The 23,366-nt window shown below is 42.6% G+C and overlaps 1 protein-coding gene across 6 annotated transcripts in view; it reads left to right on the top strand.

Moving 5' to 3' along the window:
- The window catches only part of VIRMA (vir like m6A methyltransferase associated), a 52,433-nt gene that overhangs the window by 10,153 nt on the left and 18,914 nt on the right, over positions 1-23,366 (top strand). For 5 of the 6 annotated variants that reach the window (XM_053243017.1, XM_053243021.1, XM_053243020.1 and 2 more), the window contains exons 2-11: positions 1,254-1,369; positions 3,530-3,616; positions 5,319-5,367; positions 6,311-6,479; positions 7,630-7,752; positions 10,118-10,408; positions 12,646-13,795; positions 14,840-15,331; positions 19,650-19,804; positions 23,262-23,344. In XM_053243017.1, the coding sequence (XP_053098992.1) occupies positions 1,254-1,369; positions 3,530-3,616; positions 5,319-5,367; positions 6,311-6,479; positions 7,630-7,752; positions 10,118-10,408; positions 12,646-13,795; positions 14,840-15,331; positions 19,650-19,804; positions 23,262-23,344 (2,715 nt within the window). The remainder of the gene's footprint in view (positions 1-1,253; positions 1,370-3,529; positions 3,617-5,318; positions 5,368-6,310; positions 6,480-7,629; positions 7,753-10,117; positions 10,409-12,645; positions 13,796-14,839; positions 15,332-19,649; positions 19,805-23,261; positions 23,345-23,366) is intronic. The other variant, XM_053243019.1, reaches the window with a different exon arrangement.

Genomic DNA, 23,366 nt, shown 5'->3' with positions numbered 1-23,366 from the left:
GATTACCGGCTCCGTTATGGAGTTGGTTGGGGCAGTGGGGATCGAGGGTCTCCTGGCACCCGGAAGTCCCAGAATGCCCTGTGTGAGTGCGCAGGGCATTCTGGGGAGCCCCCCCCCCCGACACGGCGACACACGATCCAATAAACAGGGTTAGCGGAGCGCTCACTCTGCTAACCTTGTTTAAAGGGGGGGGCATTTGGGGAGGCTTGCTGCTGGGAGCCACACAGCTCCTGTTGCAGCACACGACCAGGTGAAACCGGGCTAGGCTAGGCTTCCCTAGCCCGGTTTTGCCTGGTCGTGAGAATAGCCTCATTGTTTTCTCCCTGAGTTGGTATCAGCAGGCTATCTCCCTGCTTTGTGTCAACAGAATATTTCCTTCTGTCTCTGGGCTTCATATGTTTGTTCCCCCCACCATGTGATCTAGAACATCCACTTCCTAACAGCAGCTATGCTCTTTGTTACTATTGTGACTGACTCTTCCCTTAGCAGTTAGAATGTTTGTGAATACTCTATGGCAGGGGTGCACAACTCAAATACGCCCAGTGGGCCGGAACCAACCATGACTTGGGCCCAAGGTAGAATATTCAGCATGTTAATGATTACATTAACATTAATTATTAAATATAAATGAAAACCATTATTACTCATTAAAAATACTAATGAAAGCAATTATTAGTTACTCGCAGCATGAGGAGAGAAATAGGAGGCTGCTAGTAACTTTTCCTCCTCCTAGCCTCTTGTGCATTTTCAAAGCTTGCAAAGGTTAATCTTGAAAGGGGCCTGACCCCCACAAGGGCCGTGGGACAAGACAGCATTTTGCTTCTCACCTCAGGCACCACAAAACTTTGGGCCACTTCTGAGGCTAGTAAAAATTTCCCCGTGGGCCAGACCTGGCCCCTGGACCTCATGTTGTGCAGGCTTGTTCTGTGGCATCATAGCAATGATGGTAGGCAACTTTTAAACCAAGAAATGGTCATGGTAGTAATAGTTAAAATTGTGTTCTTCAGTAGGTGTGACCAGTGGCTGGATGTCATTTTTTTCATGGCCTTGCCCACTGCAAATGGCAAGCAGCATGGCGTGAGTAGCGCTTGTCAGGCAAAATGGGTGGATGCAGCTGTCATACCATTGCTTGCCTTTCAGATAGATTCTGGGCTGTGTGCCATGCAGTTTTCCCTCAGGGAGTCTTCAGAGTGCTTATGAGGCAAAACTAAAACTGTTTGTTAACCTTCATGAATTGTTTGCTTTGTTTATAGCAGAGCACTAATGTAGACGTGGTACGCTTTCCGTGTGTGGTTTACATCAATGAAGTGCGTGTCATCCCTCCAGGAGTAAGAGCTCACTCTAATTTACCTGAAAATAGGGCTTATGGGTAAGTTGAGCATGCTAAAAGAGGCTACTCACTACTGCTTGTTTTATACAGTTTTTTTTTAAAAAAACACCAAAATAGATTACAGTATGCTGGTATTAAATTGAAATATGCCAATATTATTTCAGTATAGCATCTTGTTTATAAATAATCAAGTGCACATTGCTCATTACAAATTCTTCCATGTTATAATGGAGCTTATGAAACTCAAAGTCATTTTTAATTGTACCAAGTAGAACAAATCATTGTCTATTGTGGCTGGGTTCACATGATCATAAAGATCCTGGTTAAAAACCAGGCATTCTCTGTGGCTGTTCCCAGGCTTTAGAATAGGCTCCCTGCCAAAATAAGAGTATTTCCATTGCTGATTGCTTTAAAAAGGCCCTCAGGACGCTCCTGTTTTCTCAGGCATTTTGTTTTTATTCTGTGAAATTGTTTTAATTGTTTACTCTGTTCTATATTGTGTTTTAATTGTGTATACCATCTAGAGATACACATATCAGGTGATATATAAATATGATGAATGAATGAATAATTTGAAAAAAATCAGGATTAGTGAGCCCTGTGGAGCCTATTGTGAGAGCGCAGAATTTCAGGGCAGTCTTGGTTGAATTGCTCTGGTTAATTCAAACCTGCTTATCTGTCCTGGTTAAATGCTGCTTAACTGGAGTGGTTTAGCAATAGCAATAGCAATAGCAATAGCAATAGCACTTGCATTTATATACCGCTCTATAGTCGGAGCTCTCTAAGCGGTTTACAATGATGTAGCATATTGCCCCCAACATTCTTGGTTTGACCAGGATTGCCCTGAAGGTCAGCTCCACAAGGCTCACTAATTCTGATCTGTCTGTCTGTCTGTCTAATCTATTTGATTTCTATGCCACCCTTTCAAAAGTAGCTCAGGGCAGTTTACATTTATATTTTAACCAAGATCCTTGTGAGTGTTTGAACTCAGCCTATCTTGTGTTTTGTTCTTCAAGTATGAAATAAAGATACTTCTTTTTTGTACAAAAAAAAATTCTCCATCTCCCCTTGCTGACTCTTAAATAATTTAGTTTGATTGAACATGTCACTTCCCAGATTTTTGTCAACCACTTTAATATAACATACTTGCTACATATGTGATGTAGCTGCCTGAAAATGGGGTTGTGCATGAGCCGGTTCGGCACCTCTTTTGAGAAGTGCCGGACCTGCTCGGGCGGCCGCAGCCAAACCGGTTCGGCAGGGAGGGGAGCTGTTCCCTCTAGGAGCTGATTAGCAAGTCTTTACCTGCTCTGCTGCTGCCCCACCACATTTATGGGCGCAGCGCGTTTACACACAGGTTCCCTGCATGGATGCCATGTGTGTGCCGATGCTGCGCATGCAGGCTGCAGGCCACTGCTAGGGCGAGTGCCATGCCTGGAAAAGTGGCAGGGCGACAACTGAGCAGGTACGGACCTGCTTATTGGTTCCTTAAGAGAACTGCACTCCGTTCCGCCAGCCTGTGCACGAGCCGTTCATGCACATCCCTACCTGAAAATATACAAGTATGGGAATAAGATGTTGAAATAAATGGATGACAGCCTGTGATTTATACTTTGGATGCAACAATAGCATTTCTAGGTTTATTGGATCTGAACATCTATTAATTTCCCAACTTTTGACATCAGCAAAGGTTATAGTTGCAGAGAACAGGCAGACTAGTAAAAAATCTCCACAATTAAGGAATGGATCATAAAGATTGGACGCATGGCCCAGATGTCAAAATTAAGAGGAATGACAGGTTTATAGGAAGAAGACAAAAGGCAGAGAGTTTGAATATTGAATTATTGAATATTCATATTGAATATTGGAAAATTGACACATGGTATAGAAATAAACATCTATAATCTGTGTTTTGGTTTTGTAATAGATAAATATAAACCATTTGAAATGCTGCTATTAATGCTGTATCAAAGAGTCTGACCAATTTAGAAACTTCACTTTAAGAGTAACAAGATTTATAATAGTAGTAGTATTGCTTTTATAATGAAATGGTTGATCACATTTTTTTTTTTTTAAGATGGAGCTTTTATCTTCCTGCAGATAGTTGACTATGATAATTGGTATTTTGGGGCCTGGCTTTCCTGTTTATCAGGCTTCAGTAAAATAATTTCTTTTCTTCCACTTTGGCTCTCTTCCCAGCGAGACATCCCCTCACACATTTCAGTTAGACCTGTTTTTCAACAATGTCAGCAAGCCAAGTGCCCCTGTGTTTGACAGGCTGGGAAGGTAAGCACTTATACAATTACTTCATAAACACGGGATTTTGCTTAACTCTGAAGCTGCAGAATGTGCAGTCCTCACAAAACAGACTTGTCATTTCTTCCCTGGGAGGAGACTCTGATCTACTTGAGAGGATAGCGCGTGGCCGAGAGTCACCTCTTTGCTGTAATCGGTGGGTTCCATGGCTGCCTCTCTACCACTGCAGCACTCAAGTCTGCCTAACACGCTTGTTCTGTGTAACCATCCCAAGATGCTGAGCATACACCCAGGGCTTCTGGTGTAGGTCACAGCATGTGCAACAGAATGAGTGCGCTTCAGCAAGACAGTGTGTGGGTTGCGTTTTCTCTCAGTTTCAGGGAAGAGAGAGATGCATTGTGAAATATCTGGAAGCCCTACAAAATTGCCATTTTCTGGAAATAGACAAGTTTGTATGGGATTGTAGTGTAGTTTAGTATAGTAGAGACTAATGAAGGTAATTCTTTACATGCAGATATAATGTTGGGAGTCTGTGGCTGAGAGATTGGGAGCAGGTGTGAGATCATGCACTTCTTCCTCCAACCCCTCTCCTTTTCGGACCCAGTGACCTTTATTACAGTTAAGCATTACACTGGCACTGACATTAACTGTGGTTAGTGCTAATCAGATTCCAGTTAACAAGAGGTTCCTAACCAGCTTTAAACTTCATTTTCATATTCTGGCTAAGAAGGACTCTTTGTTAGTTAGCTATGGTTAATGTTGATACTAATGTAACTCTTAATTGGGGCTAAGAGCTGTGGGATAATTAGCTCTGGGGAGGGGAAGAACTGAAGGACAGTGATCCCATGGCCTTCCCAATCTCTTAACCTTGGTTAAACGACCCCCACTATTACTCCTGTACCAAGCCTGAGTGTTGCCAGATGTTGGGGCACTGGTCATGACTAAATAACTTGAACACTTGTAAATGATGCAGATGTTGAATTGCTGTTTCTTCACAGTCTGTCAACAATATACTGTGGATTGCTGCCAAAGTGTGTAAATTTGGCCCTCTGCTGGAGAGATGTACCCTTGACATGAGTTGATAGTGGTATCTTTTGATGACCCTGTTGTATAAGCTTGATGTATGAGCACAGTATTTTCTAGATAAAGTCCTCAGTCTGATTCCAGCCAAATCATAGGTGCAGGAGGGGTGAAGGGCAGCTCTGCTGCTTGATAGGCAGAAAGGGATTTCCCTCTAAGCCCCTTGCATGGTATCATGTTCATTCAGATTTGGAAGCCTTTTTCCTTTTCAAATCATAGTCCTAGAGGCTGGAGCAGGTGTCTGCCAGCAAGTAAAAGCTGTGGATGGGATCGGGGAAGTTCTCTGATACTGCCCTAGTTGCTAGGAATGATGCACACTAGCTATAGGGACACGCCCAGCTACTTGTGCTGTGGCTGTGGAAGTCAATCCATGGGGTCAAGCTTTCTTTCCTCACGTGTCTTGCTTTTGGTGAAAGGAGGCTATGAAAATAACTAAACTTGAATTGGTATTGAAGTCCCTCCGTTCTGCTGTTTTAATGTACAAACCAATAGACAGTTACTACGCTGATCCTAAGAACATTGCTTGGAAGAACGTCCCATGGTGAGGCTGGGTTCCAGCTAACATAGTATGCCAATGCAAATCTAAGTCCTTTAAGTATCTGTGTGACATCTTGCTTAACACGTAACACATGTTTCTCCATTGTTTTAACAGCCTGGAGTATGATGAGAACTCGTCAATTATTTTTAGGCCCAATGCAAAGGTAATAACTAGTTGAACTTTCTGGTGGTGATTAAAAAACAACAACACTTTAATGTCTTGCAAAAAGTGCTATAATAAATGCCATTTTGGGGGGATGATGAGCATTAGTCAAATGGGAAATGGACTGCATGCCATCCAAGTTGCTCCATAGATGCAAGTTGACATGAATAAACAATAGAGCCCTGCCTTTCATCAGTACATTGACTGAGCCTTCTTTCAAATTCCGGCTGGCCTTTGCCCATATGTGCCGGTCAGCCTGATGTGGCATTTAGGAAGAAGTCCCTCACACAGACAGACTATTCATGCTCAGACCTGTCTTTGCTTCTCTGAGGACTAGAAGCTTTTCAAATGAAAGTTGAGGAAGGCACTCCTTTTCCCGCCCGCCTATGTCCCTGCGGAACAGGCCACGTGGAGACCAGTGCACATTCTATTTTATATTGTCATTTTTATAGGGATGCCTGTTTAGGATTAATCTCCCTTTTGCTGACTGATTTTATAGGGCATCTTGATGAAGTTTTTATTAGCCAGTCCTAATGAGAATGTTATTAATAGAGTGGCCAGGTACTTTTATATAATTTGCAGAATCCATTCAGGTTTTTAAATGTTTGATCTTGATATATTTGTTTATATGTTTTCTGTTTGTGTGTGTTCTTTTTTATATTTTTATACTCTGGTCTATGACCATAATAAAGATTGGATTGGACTGGACTGAAAGTTGAGGCTCTCAGAACTGTTACAGGAGTTGGTGTGCCACAGGCATTTGCAGTGTGCACTTATCCCTATGGAAGTTGCAATGCCTGTGAAGTCTGATTGAAACACCATTGGTGTCATACTCTCTATTGCAACTTGATTATGATATGAGCTAGTGGTATGGATGCAAAAAGTCAGTATTATGAAGAGTTTTTGTTCTGTTTTTGAACTGCGTCCTTTCTTTTAAAAACCAGGTCAACACTGATGGATTAGTTCTAAGAGGTTGGTACAACTGCTTGACGCTGGCGATATACGGCTCTGTTGATAGAGTAGTAAGCCATGACCGGGACTCGCCACCCCCTCCTCCGCCCCCTCCACCCCCTCCTCAGCAACAAACGGCTTTGAAAAGAACTCCAAAACTTGGTGAGCACTGAAAAACGAATTACCTTAAAATTAAAAATTAAAAAGATTGTCTTAAAAAGCTTTGCATAATGAAAATTGAATCTGTATTTCACTGCTCTTTTTAGCTGAAGTTTTTGGTTGTGATCTGTAACTTTATTTGTGCAGTATCCATGCATTCACCAGTTTCTGAACAATTCCAGCAACTTTCCACCTGACTCGCTGCAACTTTATTTGAAACTCACATGGGTTTTAATATTTGTTGGGGGATCTGATGCAGAAGCAACTGAGTGAGCTCTGGAGGTAGTTCTGCATTTAGCAATCCTCGCATCAGCTCCACCCCACCCCTCCAACTGCTTTGTAAGCTGAGGAGAATTTTGAAGACTGTGAGGCTGTTTTCACGAGCAGCTAAGCCCGGGCTTGGCTGCCCATAGGAACAAGTGGGAGCCAAGTGGCGCCAGCGGTGCCTTGGCAGCAAACCCAGCTAAGAAGCCAGGCTCGTAAACAAGGTCAAGGAAGCGAGTGCTCCCTTAACTCCATTTACCTGACTGTGTGTCAGAGCAGGCTGCTTTCAGCCAGTGCTGAAGCACTGACGGGTGCTTGCTTGTCTCTGGAGGGATCGTGTGGTACATTGTGGGATTTCCGGGGGCCGGGATGACACGTCCCAGCCTCTATGCTGCCTGTGGCAGCTGTGGACTGTCTGGGTGCGTGATTCGCGCACCCAGCAACTCCATGTTTCTCATCTGCAGGGAACGTGAGCTTCTGCTGCCTTCCCTGCCACCCTCCCTCAAGCCCTCTCACTCACTCGTGAGAATGGGCTCAGTGGCTTGTGCATGCACATTGCGAGGCATGCACTTTGCTTCCGAACCATTGGACAGCCCATCCTCACTGCTTGGGAATGCAGGGCTTTCCGTGCCTCCTGAGGACTGTGTCATTGCTGCTGTGCCGCTGCTTCCATTGGGAATAATGGAAGTTCTGGTGCAGTCGTGATGATGCATTCCTTAGGAGGTATGGAACAGCCCCGCATTTGCATGCCGTGAGGTTGGGCTGTTCAGTGGCTGAGTAGTGTGCGTGCCCTGGATCCATGGACTTCTTTTTTATCATCATGACAAGCTTTAAAGAACGGAACCCTCTTTCTTTCCATAAAAATGGTTTTCTTTTCTTTTCTTTACAGCTGATGGAGAGAAGGAGGATCAGTTCAATGGCAGTCCTCCACGACCACAGCCCAGAGGACCAAGGACTCCACCAGGCCCTCCTCCTCCCGACGATGATGAAGATGAGCCAATGCCTGTATCCGGTACTTAGGAGAGAGATTCTCTCTCTTTTTATTTTTAATTGTTTGTGCACATATATGTATAAATAAAATATGGAGGAAGATTTGGGGTCTTCTAGTAACAGAATGGTTAGATTTCACTGGTGATTTCAGATTCTCTTTTATGTGCCATGGTTTTTCTATAGCTCTAGTGAAAGTACTTCTAGTCTGATGTCTAATAATTGGGTATATATTCAGTTTTAAAATAAGGAAGAACACCTTGAACAGTTCATCCATTCTATATAAAACAACTTTTGTGGTGCAGAGGCTAGGATTGTCAGGCTGGGGTGTGGGAAACCATAGGCTGTTCCAGATGTTGCACAGTAACAAATCTGGGTTTGCCACAGAGTATACATTCATCGGGGAGCTGCAGCCCATCCAGCTGTCTGACAAATATACAGTGGTGCAATCACAAAGTCAGAAGTGCAGGAGCTCTCCATGACAGCAGACATAGCCACACCCCCATGGCCACACCCACCTAAATGGCCACACCCACCCCACTTAGATAAATGCAATAATTTTTGTGAGTTCTGTCACAAGAAGATTATAGATAAAAGCGGAAAATTCTATCTGTCTGTCTGTCTGTCTGTCTGTCTATCTAAACATTTCAGGTTATACCAAGGTTATGCTCCACCCAGGGGTGCATATATGCCTTCTCTTAAAAGGCACATTTAGCAGAAAAGAGATATTTTAGCTTACATGGACCAAAGAAGGCAGGGAAGGTTTTAACCTTAATTCCCAGAGTTTTTAATCTAGGAATGAAAATAAACATGCCAAGGAAAAAGTGAAGGACAAGACTGGAAAAGTTCAATGGTAGAAAAAGGCACAAACCATACAGTCTGTTAGTTCTGCTATTATTTAAAGCTACAAGCTAGCACTTAGGAATAGTACAGCTGGAAACCTGAGCCCTGGAAGTGCCACGTACAGTGAAAATACTGAGTGCTGGACTAGGACCAGGCAGACCAGAGTTCAAATCCCTGTTCAGATCCCATAGCCCCAACGCTATGGAGCAGCTTTGCAAGTTGCAGTAGCTTAATGAAGCCACGAGGTGCTCCCTGAATCATGCTGGCTGGGACTCCGGATGTTCTGCTTGGCGGAAAAGTGGGTGGGGGAGCATGGAGGTGCCGCGAGACATACCGGAGCTCCGCTCCTGCGGCTGGAGAAGTACCAGAGCTCCCCTTCTGCTCCACTACAACTACATCACTGCAGATATACCTGAATGATAGATGTATTTTCAAACACTGATTCATTGCATTTGTGTGTTGCATTTTTATGTGTACACACAAAACATCTTGGGTGTGGAAAGGATCTCTGTTTTACTAAAATGTGCAGGGGTGGCACTGGGCAATTTCCCCAGCCTATCCCTTTGGCCTCAAGTGGGTTGTCCCAGTGGTACACTTGTTTGCTTTTAAATTTTTTTGGTAAAGCAGAAGGTGGGGCGGGGAAAGAATTACCAGATGCAAAGGAGTACAGGGACTTCTAATATTAGATGCTAGAGGTTTATGGTGGCAGGTGCAGCTTTTTTCATTCCTGTATAACAAGCTGTCCCTGTTCAAATTCCCTGTTCTGTCCAACTGTTAACACTGCAGGAGTCTTGTCCTCCTTTGTATCCATTCATCTTAGAGAGAAAATAAAGAAGTCTTAGCTTTTTAGATACAATGTCCTACATAATTCAAAGAAGGTTGGGATTGAAGTGGGGTATCATTTATAGCATGGAAGACATGGCATCTGATAGCATTGAAAACATAGCCTGCCCTGCCTCACAGGGTCTCGTGAGGCTTAAATTTGCCCTTGGTTTCTTGGATGAATTCAAGACAGACCTTGAGCCAGTTCAGATCTGTGAAACAGCTCAAGTGCCAGGAGTCATGGGCCACTGCTTTGTGAATCATATATTATTCAGCTACTGATGAATTGTTACTGGGAAGTGGCAACTGTAACAGGGATGTATCAGGATGCATCCCATATCTTATGAAGGAATTCACAAACATATGAATCGGCCTAATTAGACAAGAACCTTGCCTGCCTGAGGACTGCAGAACCAAAGCAATAATCCATTAATTTTATGAAAGTGCCTAGTCTGCTCGACTGAAGGCCTGAGAATGGACTAGATACATTAAAAAACAACCACACACCAATGTGTTAAGAATGAGACAAATTCATGTCCCCAAGGGACATGCAGCCTTTATAGGAGGATTTAGATTGCATGTAAGGTCCTAAGACTTTACTTGGATTCAAATGCCTATATTGTTTAGTTTTATGTTATGCTGCTCTCTTCATTTTTGTCATCTAAAAGTGTCATAACTTTTATGATACATTTTAAATGTGTTGTGTTGCTTTTAATTATGTCCAGTGGTTGGAGAAAAAGAAGATGATGTTGATCACAGAGAGGATTACTTTGAACCCATTTCTCCTGATCGGACATCTGTTCATCAAGAGGGCCCGTATTCTGATGAAGGAGAAATGGAGGAAGACCAGCCAGAAGAAGTGGAGGAGGATGAAGAGGGAGTGGATGTTGAGGAAGAAGAGGAGGATGAAGAGGATGATGATGGTCAAACAGTAGAGAGTATCCCTGAGGATGAGGAAGAGGAGGAGGAAGAGGAAGAAGAGGAAGAGGATGGTGATGAAGAGGAGGAAGGTGAAGGTAGGCAAAATACAAATTCAGAAATTACTCATTGATTACTCAGCATTATATTTATCATATCTATCTACATAGGAACATAGGAAGCTGCCGATGGAGCTTTGGTCCATCTAGCTCAGTATTGTCTTCAGACTGGCAGTGGCTTCTCCAAGGTTGCAGGTAGGAATCTCTCTCAGCCCTATCTTGGAGAAGCCAGAGAGGGAACTGAAAGCTTCTGCTCTTCCCAGAGTGGTTCCATCCACTGAGGGGGATATCTTACAATGCTCACATGTGGTCTCCCATTCAAATGCAACCAGGGCAGACCCTGCTTAGCTAGGGGGACAAATCATGTTTGCTACCACAAGACCAGCTCTCTTCTCTCAGATATCTATCTATCTATCTATCTATCTATCTATCTCTATCAATCTATCAATCATATTTTTATACTGCCTGATAAGTACATCTCTAGGCGGTGTACAAAATTTAAAAAACACTGATTAAAACACACAAGACACAATAAAAAGTATAAAAGTTGTTAAAACAAATTATTACAGTTAATAATTTGACTGTCAATTGCCTGTGTGAGCTGTCCTCATTGAAAAGCAAAGATTTTGAGTTGACAATATAAAAGTTCTATCTGTTTCATTTAACCTATTATGACCCATTCATGTATGTGAGTAATCACATACTGTGCTGCAGTGAATGAGTGGTGAGAATACATGTGTGAACTGGTCTTGAGACTGGAATTTAGGAAGTAATTTTGGGGAATCGAGTACTTTAATGCACAATAGAGAAAAGATTCAAACTTCTTAATGCTGTGAACGCAAATTTTGGGGGAAACAAGATTAGACTTCATTTTTGCAAGAGGGATGCTTTAAGAAATTTTAGTTGAGAAGATAAGAAATAGTGTATATAGGCTTTGCACATTTCCAGCAAATAATACTCTGTGTACCATAAATTCATAGTTGTTGCTCATTTGTTATGGGAGTTCCAAGTGGTTTTCCTTAAAGTAATGCTTCTATTGGCAATCTCATTTTTCCAGCACTTAAACTGCTATATTGTATTGCTTCTGACAAGATGCTTCCCTCCCCTCATTTTGAGTGCTTTGTGGAATGCAATTCTGAAGGTTGGTGTTTGCAACATCATTAATAATGAAAGACACGAAGACTAGGATCTAGAGGGTCTCATTGCTTGCGTGCTTCCCTGATTTTTAACAGATTCCCCTCTCCTGCTGTTCCACATCCCTCACTGTTGTTTGTAGAGGGTCCTCTGATCCCAAGGAGTGGCTTTTTCAAATGTTAGAAACTGCAATGGGATAAGGGAGGTTGAAAATTCTCATTGAACAAGTAGATTTCTGCTTGTACTTCACTAGATCGCTCTCCTATTCTTCTCCCCAGCGCTGCACTGTTTCAGAATTCTCTAATTTTTCAATTGTAGAAATCTTAGGATTGAATGTTCTTCTGCCATTCCACCAAAGCACAGTAATACTTGTTTAGCTCCTAAAGCAAAATAAAAAGCCTCTCCAAAGAAGTGGCAGAAAGCAGGGCTTTCCAATATGCATGTTGATTAGGCTAATTGGTTACTAAGCCTGTGTCGTTGCTGTTCAGTCACTGCAATATAGGCTGGGCCCCCCAGTTTTTGTATAGGACTATCAGGCTTGTAAGCCAGTAGACAATGTTCTCCTTGCAAAGTTTTTGCTTTCGTAGTGTCCCTCCCGCATTCATGTGTAGTAGTGCTCATGTATTCCTACTATCCATTTCTTTTAAGTTGTTTGCTTGAGCTTTGAAGAGGGAAGAGCTTGCCAGTGAAACAATCATTTGTCTTTGTTTTCTCTCTGGACATTTGAAGCCCAAACAGAACATATTTAATTGGAAGTAAGTTTCCCTGTGGGGTTCACATCCGGGTAAGTGTGCATAAGATTGCAGCCTTAGAAAAATGAGGACTGTTGTCATCTTGGCTGAAAGAAGGCCAAGGGTATCTAGAACCCAAGAGTAGCCTGATGAGGAGAGCCTCAAAGAGAGTCATGATATGGTGCTCCTACTCTTGTCAGTTGATATTTCTTGGTCTTGTCAGTTGCTTACTGTTGGCAAGAAATCTTTCAGAAGGTTAAAACTCAGACATCCTTATCTATGTGCAAAAGGGGAGACCACACATTTTTCTTTTTCTAAGCAGAAATGAATACATGGCTGTACTTTTGTTGCTTACTTGGGTTGAATATAGCCGAATGGATTTAACAAGGTCACTTTAAAACTTTGTTCCAGGGGATGATGGTTATGAGCAGATTTCAAGCGATGAAGATGGAATTGCTGATTTGGAACGTGAGACTTTTAAGTACCCAAGCTTTGACATCGAATACACTGCTGAGGATCTAGCCAGAGTACCACCTGTGACTTACGACCCTTTTGATAGGGAGCTTGGGCCGCTTCTGTACTTTGGCTGTCCCTACAAAACCACTTTTGAGGCTGAAGTTGCCAAGATGAGAGATCAAGATATAGAGAAGGAAAATTCTGGGGCAGTTGAGACTTCTGTTAAATTGGCTGAACTGCTGGAACTGTATCAAGATGAGAGAGGTGCAAAATGGGTCACTGCATTGGAAGAAATTCCAAATTTAATCGTCAAAGGACTGAGCTACTTGCAGTTGAAGGACACAAACCAGGATTATGTAAGCCAGTTGGTTGACTGGACAATGCAGTCTTTAAACCTGCAGGTAGCTTTGAGACAGCCAATTGCATTGAATGTCCGTCAGCTTAAAGCTGGGACAAAACTGGTATCCTCACTGGCTGAATGTGGGACTCGAGGAATAGCAGGACTTTTGCAAGGAGGAGTAATTAATTCCTTATTTGAGCTGCTCTTTGCAGACCATGTGTCTTCCTCCCTGAAACTCAATGCCTTCAAAGCTTTGGATAGCGTTATTAGCATGACTGAAGGAATGGAGGTATTTTTGAGGAGTGGGTTAGAGGCACATGAAAAAAGTGGCTATCAGAGGCTACTGGAGCTTATCCTCTTGGACCAGACAGTAAGGGTGGTTACTGCAGGCTCTGCAGTTCTACAGAAATGCCACTTTTATGAGATTTTATCTGAGATCAAAAAGTTTGGTGACCAGTTAGCGGAAAATTCTCCACCCCTTTCTAACCACACTGAGACTGAGCAGGATCCGGATGCTGGACTTGAGAGAGGCAACCAGGAGTACGAAAATGATGTGGAGGCCCCCATGGATATGGACAACCTTTTGGAGTCCTCCAATATGAGTGAAGGCGAAGTGGAGAAACTCATTAACCTTTTGGATGAGATTATGCATTTGATGGAGACTGCCCCTCATACCATGATCCAGCCCCCTGTGAAATCTTTCCCAACAACTGCACGTATTACAGGACCCCCAGAAAGGGATGACCCTTTCCCAGTCCTGTTCAGGTAAATTGCCTCCGTTATGTATATATGCCAAAAAGTTGCTAGTTTTTGTGTTTTCCAGTTATTGACATATGTGCTTACAATGCACTTTACATGCCTTGTTGCATTTAAATGTTGGAGATGTTCCAACCTAGACTGAAGTCTCTTCTCCCATTTCCAATTTTACCTCTTGTCATGCCATTTCATAATTTTCTATTTAGCCTCCTCTGTTCAATTCTCTTTTCTCTCTCCCCCTCTCCAAAGATTCTCAGCCTTGGGCCCCCTGTTTATGTTGAAATTTTGGAGCTATTCTTAATTACCTTTGGCCATTGTGGCTGTAGGTTATGGGAACTATAGTCCAACATAATCTGGGAACCCAGGGTTGGGAACCCCTATCTTGGACATTGGGGTAGTGGATAATAGTGTTGGACTGAGAAGAACTGGATTCAGATTCCATCCCACAATTTAAACTTAGTGGGTGACCTTCCAGGGGATGCTTTGATTTCATTGCCACTCCCTGAAAATCCCAGCCTCCGCTCATTTCCATGCCTGAAGCAGTCTCTTTGTTACTTCTGTGTTAGTGTTATATTAATAATTAATAGTAGCAGACAATGATAACCTCTGGTAACCATTTTATGTCTGGGGAGCATTTGAGGTTAGCTTCCTAAAGCTGATTGACTGCCCTGTGAAATCCTTAACCATAATTAAATCTGAGTGTATTTTTGTATGGAAAGGCAGAATGCAAATGGATAAACTCAGCTAGCAGATGCCTTTTATGACTACTTGAATGAAGAGAGTTGTCGCTATTCATAAATAAAAATGTAGCTCTATTTTTTCTGCTTTTATAAAAAATAGGGAAACAGACTGGCACTAGTTAAATGAAATTTGAAGTTCAGGGTTGTGTCTTTTCGGGGTCATTGATAATGCATTTTTGCAACTGATCAGATGCCTTTGTGGGATTTGGTCCTCTGTTTGGAATCTCCAATGGTGATTGTACTCTTGTACAACCCATACTACTGATATTTTCAAGTGAGGTTAAGAATGCTTTTCTTCTTTGCATTGCCCCAGGTACCTTCATAGCCAGCATTTCTTGGAATCGATCACATTGCTGTTATCAAATCCAATAACAAATGTGCACCCTGGTGTACTTCAGTCTGTCAGGGATATACTGAAGTTCTTGGCACAGTCACAGAAAGGTCTTCTTTTTTTCCTCTCTGAATATGAAGCCACAAACCTGCTAGTTCGAGCCTTTTGCCAGTTTTCTGATCCTGACCAAGAGGAAGGTCTCCAGACAGATGGGGCAAGTGATGAAGCATTTCCCCTCTGGCTTCTTCATTCAACGCAGACACTTCAGTGCATTTCAGAACTGTTCTGTCACTTCCAGCGGTACACAGTCACTGATGAAACAGACCACTCAGATCTCTTGGGGACACTTCATAATCTTTACTTGATCACTTTTAACCCTGTAGGAAGATCTGCAGTAGCCCACGTCTTCAGCCTTGAGAAAAACCTCCAGAGTCTTATTACTTTAATGGAGTTCTATTCCAAAGAGGCTTTAGGGTAACTATAATGTCTGTTATCTTACTTTAACTGTAATGCTTTAAAATGGATGCTTGCAAGTTGATGAGGATTTTAATGTGGGATATGGTCCTGGGCTGAAGAATCAAACTTCTGAGCACCCCCTCCCCTTTCCAATTTTGACAAAGACCTTCCTTTAAGTAGTGAACCAGATTTTCTGATTAATCTGGGTAGGAACATAGGAATCTGCCTTATACTGAGTCAGATCATTGGTCCATGTAGCTCAGTATTGTCTACATTGACTGGCAGCAGGCAAGAGTTTTTCCCAGCCCTACCTGTAAGAGGATGTAGATGCTCTTCCACTGAGCTCTGGCCTCAGTCCCTGAGGCACCAGTTCCCAACCTTTTCCTTGATGCAGGCTACTACATCGTCCTCGAAAGCTTTTGTGGGCCACCATGCAATCCAGCCATTTAAAACATTTTAAACATAGCCTATGGCTGGCAGCAGTCAAACATATATATCAGGAGGTATTAAAAATACCGCTATTTCTAATTTACTAGCTGACCCCGCACAGAGCATCTGTGCACTCTTTGGGGCTGGCGGTTACCTCTCCTCTCCCTTTTTGCCCCAGTCTCTGCTTCCGGGCCCAGCCACCTCTCCTCCCCACCGCCACTTCTGCCCCCACTTTCTTTCCCGCCTTTTGGGCCTTGCCTCTGCGGCTGGGCCAGGCCGGGCCCGCCACCTCTGGCCGCCACGGCAACCAATCCTCCTGGGTGCGCCTCAGCCAATCAGGCGTGTCCGCCGCCCAGCCAATCAGCTGGGCGCTGGGACGCACATTCCAAGGCACACCCAGGAGAATTATATATATGGATTATGCTAACTCACAAACATATTGCACTCATCATAGTACGTTTATTTGCAGTAGGCCTACCAGTCAGATTATATTATTATTACGTTATCTCCCCGCCCCATGGACTACCTGCAGTACCCTTGTGGACCACAGATTAGGAACCACTACCCTAAGGGGCATATCTGACAGTGCTCAAATGTAGTCACCCATCCAAATGTAAACTTAGGCAGACCCTGCTTAGCAAAGAGGATGATTGTATGCCCTTATAAATCTATGGTGCAGCCACATTTGGAGTGCTGTGTACAGTTCTGGTCACCATACCTCAAAAAGGACATTATAAAACTGGAGAAGGTGCAGAAGAGGGCAACCAAGCTGTTCAGAGGCCTGGAGCACCTTCCTTACGAGGTAAGGCTACAACACCTGGGGCTTTTTAGTTTGGAAAAGAGGTGACTATAGGGAGACATGGTAGAGGTGTAGAGTGAGTGGATAAAGTGAAATTTTGCATGGAGTAGCGCGAGTGGACAGAGAGGAATGTTTCTCGCTATCTCAGAAGGCTAGAACGGGTCAACGTGTTGAAACTGAAGGGCCAGGAAATTTAGGACTGACAAAAATTCTATAAAACAATGCATGGTGTGGAGAGAGTGGATTAGAGAGAATTTTTTCTCCCTCTTTTTACATTTCTCTCAGTGTGGGAATCTGTGAGTTGTCCTCACACAGAGGATGACAAAAGATCAATTTTCCATGGGACAGAAGATCTATTTTCCATGGGATAGGAGGGTTATGGTTGTTGCTGTCTGTTTCTTTTGCAATTATCTAAACTTCTCCAGCTGGACTGAATCTGGCTACCAAGCTAGGCTACTGCACAGATTTTCTCACGCCACAAATCTGTTTAACATGCTTTGTTTGTCGAAAGCCCACTTGGAGGATTGATTGCTCCTGAAGCTCAAGAGGTACATTTTTTTTAAAGTCCCAAAGGAAAAAATTCTAATTGCATTTGTGCTGTGTGCCAGAAATTTTATTTATTGACAATTTAATGGCTTTTAAAAGTATTTCTCCTCCAGCTTTTAATGTTACTTATACAAAATATATATGGATAAGTTTGCAAATTATTTAGAAGACATTTTAGAAGAATAGGTCTGAAACCTGTTCAAGTACATCGTTACTCCAGAATAATATGTACTCTGATTCTAAGATCACCCTCTCATGCATTGATCCTGTCTCCTTACCACTGAGATGAGACAGGTGGTGACCAGTAGGGATGTGCCTGGAACCAGACAGAGGTGGTTTGACGGCGGGGGGTGGTGCATCTTTAAGGGCGAGGGAGGGTGCACTTACCTCCTCCCGCCGCATTTCTCCTGCCGGTGCTTCATTTTATTAAAGCCCCTTTGGACATTGCCATGTCTCCCGGAAGTGACCAAAAGTAACAGACACACCTGTGCAGCATGGGGCGTGCATGTTGCGGGCGTGCACACACATAGTGTGCATTGCGCACGACATGCATGTGCTCATGGCTGGCACACGCAGGCGTGTCTTTTACTTCTGGTTACTTCCGGGAGATGCTGCAACGGGGTGGCAGGGAGGTAGGGGCTTTAACAAAACGTAGCGCCGGCGGGGGAAATGTGGTGGGAGGGGTAAGTGCACCCTCCTTTGCCCTTAAAGATGCACACACCCCACCACCCCGACTGTCAAACTGGCGGAACCGCTCGCCGATCGAACTGGTTCATCATAAAGGGCCTCCAAACCGGTTCCATGCACATCTCTAGTGACCAGAGCCAGGGGCTTTTTGATTGTGGTGCTCTAACTTTTGGATTTGAATTCCTTCCCAGAGAATGGTCTTGGGATTGTTTTTAATGAAAGGCAGTATATAAATTCAACAATTAAATAAATAAATAAGTTTGCCTGGCATCATCTTCGCATTCTTTTTGGTGCCAGGTGAAAACATTTCTATTTGCCCTGGCCTATTAGAGCGTGTGATTTTGGGGCTTTGTCTTTGATTTACTGTGTGTTCATATTTTAAATGTATTTTTGAATGCCACTTTGAAAGCTTCAGCTGAAGAAGGACAGCATCCAGATGTGTATTCTGCCACTGTAAAGCTGCTTCCATACCTCTGCCTGTTTCCTTTGAATTCCCCCCTTCTCCTCCAGTCACTCATGATGTTTCTCATGTTGTTGCCAAGGGTCCCTTGATCCTTGGGAACAGTTTTTCTGGTGCGTCTGGAGACTGGACTCACAAGAAGGCGCTGAGGAAAATAGTTTCTGCTTGCACAATAGCACAAGCATCTGGTTAGCAATAGATCCTGCTCACTAGGTGAAATATTGTACAATCAATTTTTTCTTGTGCTATTGTGCAATAATGATAAAACAAGTTTTGGTAAGAACTAATCTGCCTACTTTCCTTTTACTATAATCTTAATTGATAATTACCATCTTCACAAGCTAGTCTACTTACTTATTTAGTATATTTTTATACGGCCTGATATGTACATCTCTAGGCGGTGTACTTCAGCCTTAAATGATCACACATATACCATCTTGAATTGGAGTGGATGACATCATCACAAACAATGCTATTGAGGTGTCCCCACACCTGTACCAATTTGGTTCAAATTGATTAGGCAGTCCACAAGTTAGCCCACTTGTGCCTCAACCGTTCATGTACCCGCCATCTTGAATCAGGGTGGATGACATTGGGGTGTGGACTGGTTTGCAGTTGAAATGCTCTGCCGCAAACTGGGCTGGTTTGAGTGGTTCAATTGTGAACCAGTTTGTGCTGGTTCAACTGGCCAAGCCGGTTGGTCTGACCAAATCAGTTCATGGAGTGGTGGTTTGGTCCAAATTCGGACCAAACCACCACAAATGTTTCATGTACGCCCCTAGATGACATCATTGCAAACTACGCACTTGAGCCATCCCTTTGTGTCCCTACACCTGTAGCAAATTTGGTTCAAATTGGTTAGGTGGTTCATGTTAGCCCTCTTGCGCCTCGAACATTAATGCAATAAAATGCTAAGTTGACAAGGGATTTCAGAGCATGACATATACTGCAATAGTTAGGTGGTTCATGTTAGCCCTCTTGCGCCTCAAACATTAATGCAATAAAATGCTAAGTTGACAAGGGATTTCAGAGCATGACATATACCGCAATAGCTTGTGGAAGGGAGGCACACATTTGCCTGTGCATGGGACTTACAAGCTCTGTACTCTGGGTTCAGAGCAGTACATGCTCTCTGCCATTCAGGTGGCATGATTCCTTAATTCTGTCCAGTATGACCCACTTTTCTCTGAGTTCTGAAATACTAAGGGGAGCATCCACAATTGTACTTCTTTTGGAACAGGACTCCCTATTCTGGAGTATGGACAGCTGTGGATGTTACACTGAGTTTAAACTGAAAGCTTTATTTTCCTCTGGACAAATAATTATGTAAATAGAAATCTGAATAGCATCCTGTACGTAGATGCAAGTGAAATGTGAAATATGTGTCATTTTAAAAGAGAAAATATCTGTTTCAGAGATTCCAAGTCAAAGAAGTCGGTTGCCTATAATTATGCCTGCATCCTTGTTCTGCTGGTGGTTCAGTCCTCCAGTGATGTTCAAATGCTTGAACAGTACTCAGCACCCCTGTTGAAGCTTTGTAAGGCTGATGAAAATAACACCAAATTGCAAGGTAGGGTGTTTGCCATTACTGGAGCAATTGTTCTGTGTCTGTAATTAGGATCTTCTGACCATCTACTTTGTGATAATATATGTAATGAGTTCCCATTTCTACATACAGATTACTAGGCTGACTGGTTGAAAGGCTGTGTGACTTTCTCTCCATTATTTAAGGGTGTTTTAAAAATATAAAATTATATATATATATATATATATATATATAAATATATATATATATATATATATATATATATATATATATATATAAATAAATAAATAAATAAAATGCTCCTTAGTTTGTATTGTCTCTACTCTTCATTGGTGTGTATTTTTCAAACAGCAGCCTCCATGGCAAATGGCTTTTGAAGCCAACCACAATGTGGCATAGGGGTCTCTTGTTAAAAGGAGAATTGTTTGTTTTTTGAAACTGAGCATATCTCTTGGGTGCATCTGAAGTCTCTCTTTGGATCCTGGCCAGTATTTGAAACAAATTTGTAAAATGTTTTAGTTGTTCAAAGCTTGTCAAATTTCTGCTGATTGTGATCTGGAGGCTCTGTGCGCATGTTTTTCTTCACTTTTTGTTAATGAATGGAGGAACTGAGCAAGAGCCAGTAAAAGGGATCAGGCAGTTGTAAAGAATATCCAGGAAAAACAATTTTTTTAAAAAATGCAGCTGGATTTTTCCCTGCCCTCAAAATTGCTCAGGTGGATATTCTTGAAAAATATAAACTGTCCCTATTGACCCCAGCATAGCATCTCTCCCAGTGGCTGTTGCTGGTATCTCCCTTGTGTTTCTTTTTAGATTGTGAGCCCTTTGGGGACAGGGAACAATCTTCTCATTATTTTTATTGTGTAAACTGCTTAGAGAAGTCTTTGTTGTTGAAAAGTGGTATATACATATTTTTAATAATAGGGAATACAGATTTAGGTTTTGTTCCTTAGCCTTGTGCATCTGCAGCCTTGTGTAACTGAGACTGGAATTGTATATATTTGGGAGTAAGTAATATTAATAGGATTTATTCCTAAGTATGCATGCATAGGATTGCAGTCAGTTGGATCTTGGATTTATTTGTCAGCATTTTGTAGAAGTTGATTTATGGGAGAGATGTGCATCTAGCTTTGATTATATTTGTATATTTATGAATATAAATGCCTTTATCAATGTGTTTTGCTTATACACGCCTGCAAATAGATGTTTCAGCAGCATTCTTGGTGCTCTGATTAAGCCATTGTGGAGATCAGCCAAAATGTAGCATGATTTTTAAAAAATCCTTTCAGACCAGACTGAATTTAAATTGAACTCCTGTGTATGGTTGAGTAGCATACATAATACTGTTGGTGCATTTTCCTGCCTCTTCCTTCCTACTGCATCCTATCTCTGATGCTTTTTAACATCTACATGAAACCACTAGATGATATCAATAGGAGATTTGGAGCAGGGTGTTATCAATATGCTGATGATACCCAAATCTATTTCTCTGTGACATCATCATCAGGAGATGGCATAGCCCCCCTAAATGCCTGCCTACAGGCAGTAATGGACTGGATGAGGGATAATAAATTGAAGCTGAATCCAAGCAGAATGGAGGTACTCATGGTAAGGGGTCATACTTCAAAGGACATGATAGATTTTCCTGTTCTGGATGAGGTTGAACGAAGCTGTGCCCGTTCCTTGAAGATAATTATCTCAGCACTGTGGTACACTCTCTGGTAACCTCTAGGCTTGACTACTGCAATGTGCTCTACATGGTGCTGCCTTTGTATGTAGTTCAGAAACTTCAATTGGTTCAAAATGCAGTGGCTAGATTGGTTTCCAGAGTGTCTTGGAGAGACCATATTATGCCTGTTTTAAAGCAACTGCATTGGCTGCTAATAGGTTTCTGGGCAAAATACCAAGTGCTGGTAATTACCTTGAAAGCCCTAAACGGCTTGGAACCATATTACCTGGGAGAGCACCTTCTTCTACATGATCCCCACCGCACATTAAGATCATCAAGAGCAGTCTGTCTCCGTATACCCCCAGCTTATCTGGCAGTGACTCGGAGGGCCTTCTCTATCGTCGCTCCTGGGTTGTGGAATGTGCTCCCTACAGACATTTGTGGTTTAACATCTTTACCAGCCTTTAAAAGAGCCCTTAAGACACACGTTTTAGCCAGGCTTTTAGTAATCTTTGAATGTGTTAACCTTTTAATTACTGTTTAAGTTTTTTTTAATTGCTGTAATCTCTGAATGTTTTAAATCTTTTGATTGTTGTTTTAATAGTTGGTTTTATTCTGTTTCTGTGGTGTTTATTTTTGAGAACCGTCTAGAGCCTTTGGAGTCAGGTGGTATATAAAATAAATAAATAAATAAATAAATAAATAAATAAATAAATAAATAAATAAAAATAGTGAAATTCCCCACCCCCCTTGAAAATCCATTGATTAGGGTCAGGAGACTTTCAGCGGTGCTGTGTAAATGGGGCAATATCTGGAAACTGCAAGCAGAGTGGTGCTTGAGCTGCCCTTTCTCTTCATCGTATGCCCCTCCCCCTGCTGCCTCCGGTGCTGCTCCCATGCCACTGTGGAAGGTTTCTCATATCTCAGGAAGCAGCTTTTGGGGGCACTTAGGAAACTTCAGCTGGGAGGAGGAGGAGGCAGGGAAAATGCCTTGGGCTAACATATGTTGCACCAGCACAACTCTGGATGCTGCCCATTATGTCTGCATTCCTTGATCTGGAGCCATATAAAGATGTTTTTAACATCTTCTGAGGGCTAAATCAATTTGTGCCAAGGGCCTGCCACTCTAATATTTATTGCTTAGTGGTAGACATCTAGGCCAATGCTGCCTGTGTTAAGGCATCTGGTGGGCCACTGTGTGAGACAGGATGCTGGACTAGATAGGCCTTGGGCCTGATCTAGCAGGGCTGTTCTTGTATTCTTAGGTTTCATGCATGCTATGGGAGAGGGGCAAATTGTGCCAATTCTGCTTTTTCCCCTGCAGCCTCTCAAAAAAATTCTCTGAGGGTCCTGCAGCCCACATGGGCTATATTTTTGGGAGGCACAGCAGACTTCAAGGGAAACATGGAGGGTGGGGTGGCTGGCATTGAAAAATTATGCTCAGTGGTCTTCAGCACATGCAGTATTGGCCTGTATAGATAGGAACATAGGATATATGTTCCTATCTATAGGAACATAGGATATATGTTCCTTTATATCGTGCCAGATCATTGGTCCATTAGCTCAGTATTGTCTACACTGACCGGCAGCAGCATTCTAAGGTTTCAGGCAGGAGTCTCTCCCAGCCTTACCTGGAGATGCCAGGAAGTGGACCTTGGGGCCTTCTGCATGCAGAGCTGATGCTCTACCCGTGAGCTGCAGAAAGTCCCATCCCTGTATGTCAGCCACCATTTTTAAAATATGCAATTTTACAAAAGCAGCTGCCACAATAATGACTCCTGTAGCCATCAGATTCCCTTGTTTGTTTTTTAGAGCTTGGCAAATGGCTGGAGCCCTTGAAAACCCTTCGATTTGAAATTAATTGTATCCCAAATCTCATTGAATATATTAAACAGGTTAGTAAAAAACATTTAGCAT

The sequence above is a fragment of the Hemicordylus capensis genome, chromosome 4 (assembly GCF_027244095.1).
Source record: "Hemicordylus capensis ecotype Gifberg chromosome 4, rHemCap1.1.pri, whole genome shotgun sequence".
NCBI lineage: Eukaryota > Metazoa > Chordata > Lepidosauria > Squamata > Cordylidae > Hemicordylus > Hemicordylus capensis.
Note: the sequence above shows the minus strand (reverse complement) of the source record. Positions and strands in the feature narration are given on the sequence as shown.